At 33.7% G+C, this 11099-nt stretch overlaps 1 protein-coding gene across 1 annotated transcript; it reads right to left on the bottom strand.

The window, feature by feature from the left end:
• Nucleotides 1-2119: 2119 nt before the first annotated feature.
• LOC149202712 (protein INAPERTURATE POLLEN 1 homolog) lies at nucleotides 2120-3606 on the bottom strand. The gene is made up of 2 exons (XM_089400030.1): nucleotides 3455-3606; nucleotides 2120-3320 (listed from the first exon to the last, which is right to left on the bottom strand). The coding sequence occupies exons 1-2, from the start codon at nucleotides 3459-3461 to the stop codon at nucleotides 2536-2538; spliced, it is 792 nt and encodes a 263-aa protein (XP_089256156.1). The 5' UTR covers nucleotides 3462-3606; the 3' UTR covers nucleotides 2120-2535.
• Nucleotides 3607-11099: the final 7493 nt, after the last annotated feature.

Raw genomic sequence — 11099 nt, 5'->3', positions numbered from 1 at the left:
ACCATCATCATCACTAATTACTTTTAAATGACATTCATATAAATATAATGACCTACCTATTCATTAAATTCCTTTTTCACGAGAAAGAATATTTATTTTATCAAAGCTATCAAATATTTTCACTTAATTCACTGGGTAAACCATTTATATTACATTAACATTTACCACTTTAAACATGTGTGTATCACCTAAACTTACCTCACAACTCTAATGAACTTGATCAACAACTAAAGCTTGGCTACTAGAATTTGAGTATTTTCATTGTCATGATACGTGTTTCAATGTTGCATCATCATGGTGGTCCCCTTACAGGACTTAAACGAAGATAAATTAGAGGATTCCGGCTATATTCTTTGTGACCGCGTTGGAATAAATGGAAGAATAACTAAATTTATAATATTTTTATTGAAAGTTTTTTAATACTGTATTAAAATGAACTACTGCGCGGGAGAAGGTTTGAAAAATATTAATTGTGTTAAAAAATAATTGGGTGTTATTGATGCATTATTAATCGAAGTTTGTACCACTGTGATTTAAATTTTTTCTCCCAAAATTTGCCCATGTTTAATTTTTGTACAATTGAGATTTACTGAAACCAATCACTATTTTATTTTTATTATAATGTTTAGTAATGTTTTATTAATAATTTTTTATTATAATTTTTATGATTTTTTTTACATGATATTTGGTATATAGCCATTACAATACTAGTATATGTGAATTTTAAATGGGAAATATAGTTACAAAATAATATAATTTTATTTTGTTATAACTGTAGTATGAATTAATATTATTTTATTTTATTATAATTTGTGTTTATTTTTCGATGATAATTTAAATATTATATTATGTGTTTTTTGGGTTTTCATCACTGGTCTGAATGGATACAAAATGATGTGTTTTTTAATATGTATATTAAATTTCCAAGACCTAAATTATATTTAAAGTTAAAAATTATTATTTGATTCATTTTGTTGGAGGAAAAATGAGGATTTGTTTCACTAAACAAATATTTTTATATTTTGATAAAACTGATTACGCTTTGATTATTTTATATTGAGAATAATGCACGACTATCTCATATTTTTTCTAAAACATTTTAGGTAGTATATTTAAAAACTTTATCTTTTAAATGCAAAGAATTATTATAAGTTGAATGAAATTATAATCATATATATATTACTTCATTTTAAAATATAATTATAAGATAAATTAAATTAAAATTATGTTTAGTAATTTGAATAAAATATAATTATAAGATAAATTAAATTAAAATTATGTTTAGTAATTTGAATAATGAAATAATTATGATGTTTTTTATGGTAAAATTCAATTAAAATATTATATTTTTTAATCTAAACAATTGTGATAAATTAATTTTATGGGAATGATTATTTGTTTAAATATTAAAAAAACAAACAAACAAACAAAATCAATATTATGTTTTTTTTAAATTATTATATTTATTAATTAATTTTTCCAATTCATGTATTAATTTGCAATTTTTCTAAAAACATAATTTCTATTTGAATAGCAAAAACACAACATAAATAATTTAGATTATGCTGAAATACAACCTTTGTTAATAATTAAATAACATTTGATTAGTTGTGTGATATCATTTATCAACAATGAGATAACATTGGATTGGAAAAAATGAGTTCTTACATTAGTTTGGAGTCAGATAATCTTACATTAAATATGATAAAAACTATTAAAATTTACAATTTAGAGAAAAAGCTATTTTAAAATTCCTGGCTTTTTTTACATCATCAAAAACTAGATTAAAATTAAAGTTTCAACTTCGAGTACCATCAAATTATTCATAATAAAAAAAATTTACCACAAATTTATGCAACTCAGAAGTTAAATAATCTCCACAACTATCCGACCACAGTGAATTTCGATCAATTTCTGTCCCCACATAAAAACCACACTACTATTTGAAACACAAATAAAATCACACCATGTGAATATGTTGTAAAGTTGTTCCAAGAAATAAATAGAGGCCTCTATAGAGGAATTAACCAGTTTTTTTTATTTTTAACAGTGTTTTACAATACAAATTTTGAAATTTTACAGCTATAATTTAGATTTACAAAATATTAAATTTTTATCGAATTCTTACCAAAATTTCCATGATATTCAATGAGCAGAAAAAAGCAAACTGGTTAGACTACGGCGAAATAAACTTGCCGTGATGCTGGGATGATCCATTAATCTTTTTCAAACCAGCAAAAACCGATCAAAGAACGACCTGCACCTCGCTGAAATTCACTCTACTTCATAAATATATTCTCTTCACACCGACTTTGAAAAAAATATTATGCTCTCCACGCAGATCAAAGAAAACGATGACGTGATCCCCAAAAATCCCTAAAAATGGTTTCTCGCAGCCTTGTATTTCTGAAAGATACAGTATCGATGCCAATGAATTATCCACCCTTCATAGCTCAACAGATTTTCCCCAATTAAATGGGAATGGCCAAATAAATATATAAAAACACTTGAATCATCTAGGCCTGATCTGAGCCTTCACGGGATTAATAATTTGGAACATTTCAGGGCTTTTTCCAAATCGGGATCCCTGAGCGAGATCTGGAACTGAACAAGGCCCTGCAGATACTGCGCGGCCTGGTAGACATCTGCGGCATTCACAATCTCGGAGAAAATGTTCTTCCGCAGCTGATTGGCGTCCAGAAAAATCTCCGTCAATTCCCGGATCTGCGCCGTGAATCCACTCTCCAGTGCCACCACGGCGTCTTGATCCTCCCGGCGACTCGATCCCGGGGAACTTTCTTGGCGGTCTCGGAGCAGGGCCAGCAACCAGTCTTTGGCAATGGGGCCTCCCAGGCCGAGCTGAACGCGGCGCATTCTGTGAAAGAGGGCAGGAACCATGGTGCGCAGCACCATTCTGATATTCTCGACCTTGTTCAGCAAGTCCTCCGACGCGTAAGCCAGCCCGCCCCTGCGGTAATAATTCTTCTCCGACGTCGCAGGTTCGAGACTGAGGCGGTCCAGGTAATGCGCGACAAGGCCGTGGAAGAGATTGATGAAGAGCGCGGGGTGCCAATCCCCAATCCAGAGGTAGGGTTTCTCCAGAGGTGTTCTCCAGGCGGGCGTGAGGACTTGCAGCACGTCCTGCCTTGCTGCGCGGTCAAGGGCGTCGTAGTGGGATTCGAAATGGAGACGTAGCGCTTCCACTTGCGCCTCAACGCGGATCACCTCGTCGCATTGCAGGGCTTCTTTGAGTTGGGAGTGAAGCTTCTTCAGCTTCTGGACCCACTGCAGGTAATAGTCCTGAAAAACCTGCTTCCGTTCTGTTCAACAAGAAAATAATTAGCTAAACTAAAAGTTAAAATGCTCATTTGTTTGCTGAAAACGTAGGATTATACAAATATTACAGACTGGTAGTTATAACTTAATGCAAAAAGAAAGAATATGAGTCCCATACCTGCCATTATGCCGTGCTATTCTTGACCAGAGAATATGATGGAAGGATCGAAAATAAATAAATGTAAGTCACCTCTGATCACCTTGTGCAGTTCTTTCTATTCGTCTCTCTCGAGTTTAACTATATAACAGATATAGACGTTGGGCCTGTTATAACGTCAATTTTTGAAAAGCAAGGCAATCGGTAAAAATACGAACACAAGTGGATTTGCACTCAAATGTTTGCACGGTAAGCTAGGTTGTTCCAGAATTCCAAATACACATAAAATTCCAATATTATAATTTATAACAATATTTACTTATATTTTATATATGCATTATATAAAGGGAATTTAATTAGATATTTTATTTATAATTTAGGTAAGAATTATATGGAGGGAATAGAATCTAATAGGACCACTTACCTTTTCATTTTATGGATGTTATTAGTAAAATACAATGAAATTGAAATTGTTTTTCTTTCTTTTAATTTCTATAAACACAATTTTCATAAATAAATAAATAAAATATAATTTATAAGAATATTTTGCTATAAAAATTACAAGTGTAATGATTAATGTACATGTATATGCAGGATGTCATTTGCAAAAGAATATAATAGTATTTGTTTGTGAAAAAAATAAATGAATATTATTTATTTAATGTTGAAATTTTGATTCAACTGGTTTGCGTACTGCAATGAATTCAATTGATTCCAATGTTGTCAAAGATTGTGCTCTATAGGTTTTGGGGATGACATAGTGTTGTTTGGGAGCTCTCTAAATTATCGCTATGTGACTCTGTTTTTAAGTCTTGGGGTTAGTCAACCTAGTTCAGTTCTTGTGCACCTTCGAGTGACTATGCCACCTCATCAAAAAATGGCAAGCCGTAGGGGAGGGGTCAGTAGTAGTCCTATTTATCAACCTTGGCGTCTATTTGGATGGAATTCTGTGACAACCTTGTTTGATTTGGTTCCTCCAGAGATTAGAAAGGAGATTCAACACCTTGAATCTCGAGAATTTGGCAATAAGGCCTACTTCTCTGATTCAAAGGTGAGTAATCAAGATTTCAAATGGATTCTCAACTCTGGGAAATTTAGAAGAAGATTGCATTTCTTACATTTAGTCGCAAGTTATCAGTAGTTAGACACCTTATTTTGCCTAGTGCTTCGAGACAAACAAGTGGATAATTACAAAGTTTTTGCAAGTTAGGAGGACATAAAACACTTCCTAAGGAGTGTTCACTACTGTTTATATGACATACTTATATGTTTGCAAAGGGTGGAAAAGTACATAGTGTCAGATTCTAACTCTGAATCTAAAGACCATACTGACACTCCTGTAGTGATCGATGTCCAATCGATCAACATAACTCCACCTCCCAACATTTTTACACCAACTAATGGAGCTCCCCTTTCATTGACGATTATCTTAGACTAAGGGTGTTGTCTTGTCTACAAAGTTTAGTTTTGGCATCTCTCCTTAATGTCAAATGCACACTGGTCGCTTCGGTGGATAACATGACATCAACCTGGCAAACTGATGGTCAACCTTCATTGGGCTCTCGTCTTATTGTAATGGATGACATTCCTTTTTGAAATTTTGTAATTTGGTACTCATAATCTTGCCACTTCTTGTTTGGGCACATATTTGTAACTATCTGGGCAATGTTTTGTAACATAGTGATAAATGATGATCAAGGTAGTCTTTCTTCATTTTTGGAAGCTTTGATGATACTTAGAGATATTTGGTTAGAGCTTTTGCACTCCTGGATTAGTCTTTTTTGACAAGCATGTCTTCAATGTAAAATATTTTTCTTAATGAAAATTTTGTACCAAATTACAAAAAAAGGTTGTTAAAATTTTGATTATACTATCTTTTTTGTGAGACATTTTAATTATCTTGAGCTACAATGTGATGGCATGCACTCCCACTTTTAAATTCTCATTTTCCTAATTTTTGTTGTTCTCATTGAATGTTTGTGATTGATTGCTGTACCATATTTTGATTTGACAACCTGGATTGAAAAAACTATGATTCCACGCCGCCTTTCACTCAAAATTGTTGTAGACCCTCCACATGGTAGGCGTTGTGGGAGGCAACGATGATCACTCATATACAAATATTGTTTCGGGAGACTATTTTTACAGGTAATTAGCATTGAATCAAGGTCCGTAGGCATCCTAGGATCATCCATCAACATACCTCCATAATGCAAGTCAATTGATTAGAAATCCCATTAATGGTTGGGCCAAATGTCGACCCCAAGCAGTTGCCTCCAAAAAAATGATGTAGATCATCCAAAGTTTGAAGTAAGATCTACTCATATTGGAGATTATAAATCTAATACATGAGTGATCATGCCCTCATTGGGAAATTTATGGAGCTTTGGCCTTTAGAAAAACCTCTCACTCTATGGATCTAATAAAAAATGGTAACCTGTGGGCCAAATTAAACTCGAGTTAGGAGCCAAGGGCTTTTTCATCATCATTTTGGCTAGCACAGAGGACAAGATGTGAATCTTCAACAAAGGTCCATACTTCTTCAATTTAATCAAGTTATACTTATGATTATGGAAAAACCGCTCTATCCTAGACAAGGAGGACTTCACAACCACCCTAGTTTGGATCCACATTCATTCCTTTCCTTGAGAATTATAGAAAAAGAAAGACTCGTAGGTATTAACAATGCCTTTAGGGATTTTGTTAGGATCTATGAAGCCACAAAACAAACTAGGTATATACTTTATGATACTCATATCTATGTTTACATGAATATATCTGAACCCATATATGAATCAATGGATATTTATTTCCATGGGGATCATTGCAAAAAAACCCTAGAGTACAAGCACATTCCCTGTACATGTTGGTGTTGTCATAAATAGAAGCATGTGTACAAGAAATTCCCTCTACTTGCTACCATAGCATCCCCTAACTAGACAACTAATAAAGACCCAGAGGGATTCTCTAAGCCCAACAACCATTGTCAAAATAGCCACCTTTCCCCTTTGCTTCTACACTCTAGAAAGATACCTAAAACAATCAATAATTTCAACCCTCTATCAAGCCTCAATCCACCATCCAAACCCTCAAATCCAACCCCCATTGATATTGAAAGGTTGAACTCAACTAATCCTGAATATTCCAGGGCAAAAGCTGCAATTAATCCCAATATCCCCAAAGAAGGGTTAGAATTGATCCTCTAATAAATTTACATGGAAAAATCATATAACATTCAAAGCACTAAAGAATCTGAAGATATGGAATTGGATGCCCTGGATCTCTGACGTATTACAAAAATCTAGAAGAGAAAAAATCCTAACTCCATTACATACTACCAAGTTAAGATTTTAAGCAAAGCTTTTCTTAATGTTAAGATATTTAGACATTTAGGAGTTAGTTAAGTTCAAGTTGGTCTAATGTGTCTATTAGGTAAAAGTATGTTTCTTTAATATGCATTAGTTTCATTGTAATCCAACTGTCACATATTTTCTAAACATAGAGCGATCCAAAAACTCATATTCTCCTTGACACTAGCGGCTATTGATATGTGACTTAACACCCAACTAGTCCATGATCTCTATTTAAAGAGAATGGAGGGTCAAGGCTAAATGTCTCCAACCACTTAGGAAGTATATGACAGAGTCCACTAGCCTAACATGGTTCCATTAGGCTAAGGAAGGAAAAATTTAATAAGAAGACTTGATTCACCTAGGGAAACATTATAAAAGTCTAAGGGGTGAAAAGGGGGGACACTTCCTAGGCAAGTGAAAAGTCACTTTAATTTTATAAAGTGAAATTATTATAAAGTGATTTTATAAAGTTAAAAGGGTAAAATGGTGGCAAAGGTGGTCACAAGTTTACAAAAGAGAAAAAAATGAGGAGACTCTCCTCATTAATTCACTTGTTTTTTTGAGAAAATGAGCTCTTGAAGAGTTTTGGAGAAAATTTTAGATTTTGGAAAACCCTAGCCGCCACCACTAGTTTCGATGTTGAAACTATACACCCTAAATGGTTCAAGGAGTGAAATCACACATATTTCACCACTGTCCTTTCATGGAGAAAAATATTTTCAGAAGATATTGAGGTAAAGAGGTTTTATCAGTTGATTTTATCTTCTGATATTGTTTTTTTATATATTTTCTCTCACATGTGACAGCCAAAGCCAAATCTAGATAATCACCTCATTGGAAGGATTCCCATCAAGGAGGACAAGTTTTCTAACCTATTTTCTAGTGGGTTTGAGTAATAAATGGGACCAACCCTTTGTTCTTAAATTTGGTCAAATTTCTCCCTCATCTAGACAAGTTTCCTCTTGGCTTAATGTTGGCATTATGACAAATGTGTTGTCCTTGATGGTGACCTACTTGATGATGATTGTCAACATGACGATAATAGGGTGAATTTACAAGCTAATACACATGTGACAGAGAGTTTGGACAAAGGCATAACACTCTAGAGACAGAAGAATGATGAAGGTAATGTTTTGAGAAATCCTTGCGGTTTTGTGAAGCAAAGTAGCGTATACATGTGAGTATGGAGAAGAGAAAGCACGTACAATTTCTGCACCATGGTATCCTAAATACCAGGGATCATTACCATGGTATTGGCCCATAGTAATCAGCGTGACAACATATATTTGATCCCGTCTAGGAATACCATCAACATTACTAAGAATTTGACTTGTGGTATTGGATAAGTCCTAAGCTATATAAGGAGATGAAGATCAAAGTGTTTTGTGTGCAAGTAATGGGCTATTGATGAAGTTTTTAAAAGAATATTTGGGAAAACCTGTTTCTTCTTTATTAAGCCCAACGTTTCGAGCTTCAAAGTGAGTCCATCATTAGGGTATCACAATTTTATCATCTCAATAATAAAATTGTGATCCCTTGATGATGGACTCACTTTGAAGTCTAAAACGTTGGGCTTAATAAAAGAAAAAACGGGTTTTTCCAAATATTCTTTTAAAAATAATCACACCTGTATGGACTCTCTCTTTCATATTGATGAATTGTTTGATCTGAAATAAGGTTGCACAAGGAATGTGATGTGGGATCAAATCTTGTAGATCTGAAATGACTACATGATTTGCTTATGGGTTGATTTGTGATAATAATGTTCTAACATATGTTTGTTATTGGGTTTGCCGAGATTTGGGTTCTGTTGTGCAACAAAGGAATGAGTCAATAATTATAGATCTTTACACAAGTTTATCTCGGAAAAGCTGCGTACATACATGGTTTTTCCTATAGATAGTCGTGTGTCAATTTTGTAGGATGGAAAGATCTGTACGCGAGTATGCTTCGTGAAAGGCGCCTAAACACACGAAACTATTTTGTAAGGGTCATATACATATGATAGGGTTTCTGAAGTATGTATAGTTAATGATGTCTAATCAGTCTTGTTGTGATTGTTGTTGTCTGTTGATGATGTCTTCTTGATAGTTATGGTGAAGTTGAATGGTTTGTGAATGAAATATTGAATTATATTGATGCTGGTATGTAATGATCTGTAAGTAGCTCAGAGATTTGTGATGAAGGATATATGTGTCTGTGATTGATTTCAATAGTGCAGTGTTTTAGTTTGAAGGATCAATGTTTTTGAGATCTTTATGCAGGTTATATGAAGGAAAATCATGTATGCACGGGTATTATTCATAAAAGTATCGTATACATTTTGACATATTGTTGATCAGGGTTTGCAGTGGCAAAAATTGGTTTCAGTGATAGATAACAGTGTATGGCTTGATGATTGACAGTGAATTCACATGATTTGTTCTAGTTTAGTTTGATAAGTTGCAATGAGATTCAGCGATTGATTTGTTTTAGTTGATTCAGTGATTTGATGATGGTAGTGGGTCTAGTATGAAAATTTAATGAAAAGTGGCCTACAAGTTGTAATGTTTTGATAAGGTGGATCCAGTTTGAAACATCCTAAAAATTTATCCAAGAGGAATTGAAGATAGGGGGTTGTATCTCCCTTCTAGTAGGTGTTGGAGAACCAGAGAAGGTTGTAGCCTTCTGTAGGTGGGTGCCTATGTATTGGTATGAGTCCGTGCCCGTACAAGATTGTAAAGAATATTTTTTAAGAAGAAGACAAAGACGACAACAACGGTGGTTTTTTTCGACATTGAGTTTCCACCTAAAAATCCTAGTGTTCATATGTGTTGACTATGTGTGATGATTTATTTTGTTCTTACTACACTTGTTTACTATTTAATTAATGCCTAATGAAGGACTGATACACTGGTTCAAGTTAAAATGATGAAGAATTAATTGAAAAGATAGTTAACTGGATATACGTTGGTTGTTTTCATAACAATAGTGTACATACGCAGGTTTACTTCATTAAAGTTGCATACAAAAATCTGAATAGAAAATGAGAAGGTCAAGTAAGTTTTAAAATACTAATTCACCCCTCCCCCCCTCTTAGTATTTTTCCTAACAATTGGTATCAAAGCAGGTCCTTCAAAATAAGCTTAATCACTTGAAGGAAGATTCATCAAGATGAACAACCAAGAGGGAGCAACATCCATCCGGCCACCATTGTTTAATGGATCCAATCTGGTTTTCTGGAAGGTCAGAATAAGAGCTTACCTACAATCACTTGGAGCTGATGTTTGGGGAATCGTTGAAGGAGGCTATCAGTATCCATCTGCCATTCCCATAGATGAAGTAGAAAATAAAAAGTATGAGACCAATGCAAAAGTTGTCAATGCTCTGTTAGGAAGCTTGGATTTTTCATAATTTGTCAAAGTCATGTTGTTGAATACCATAAAGGTTATATGGGATAAGATCATCCAAAGTTATGAAGGTGAAACCAAAGTAAAGAGTGCCAAACTTCAAACATTTAGAATTTAATTTGAAACTCTTAGAATTCATAATGATGAAAGCATTGCAAGTTTCTTTCTTAGATTAGATGAGATTGTTAATTCAGTGAGAAATATTGGTGACAAAGTAAAAGAATCATCTCTGGTTGAGAAAATATTAAGATCTCTAACTCCAAAATTCGATTCAAAAGTCTTTTCCATTGAAGAAATGAAGGATTTGAAGAACCTTATTGTTGAATAGCTTCATGGGATTCTAATAGCCTATGAAATGAGGAAAAGAGGTCCCTCAGATATCAGAGAAGTTGCATTCAAGGCTACTTCTAAAGGAAAAGAAAAGGAAGAACTTAAGGAACCATGTTATGTATCAGATGAAGAAGAGGCAAACTTTGTGAAGAAACTTCAAATAGGTACTGGAAGATTCAAAGGTAAGCTTCCTTTCAAATTTTTTATTTGTGGAAGAGTTGGTAACTGTGTTGCCAAATGTCCTTATAGAGAAAATCATGAGAAAGGGAAGAATTCAACAAAAGCAAATTTTATAGGAAAGATCGAAAACAAAATAAGTCTCTACACTCACAAAGATAGTGACAATATTTCAAATGGCGAAGAAGGTGAGTCTGATCATGAATATCAATTACTTATGGCATTTGAAGATAAATGTATTGATTAGTCTGGTGATGTTTTTATGGATGCCCTAGAAGAAAAGGATAATTTCATTGAAGAAATAATTCAGCTTAAAATTCATTTGGAGGAAGCTAAATTAGCATAAGACGCTCTAAAGAAACAAATCCTAGAAAAGGAGAAGCATAATGAAAAGTTAGAACTAGAAATAGTAAGTCT

This window comes from Pinus tabuliformis, chromosome 2_1 (genome assembly GCF_031772625.1).
Source record: "Pinus tabuliformis cultivar Carrire ecotype Pingquan chromosome 2_1, CPIR1, whole genome shotgun sequence".
Lineage (NCBI taxonomy): Eukaryota > Viridiplantae > Streptophyta > Pinopsida > Pinales > Pinaceae > Pinus > Pinus tabuliformis.
This window is presented reverse-complemented; position numbering and strand designations above follow the sequence as displayed.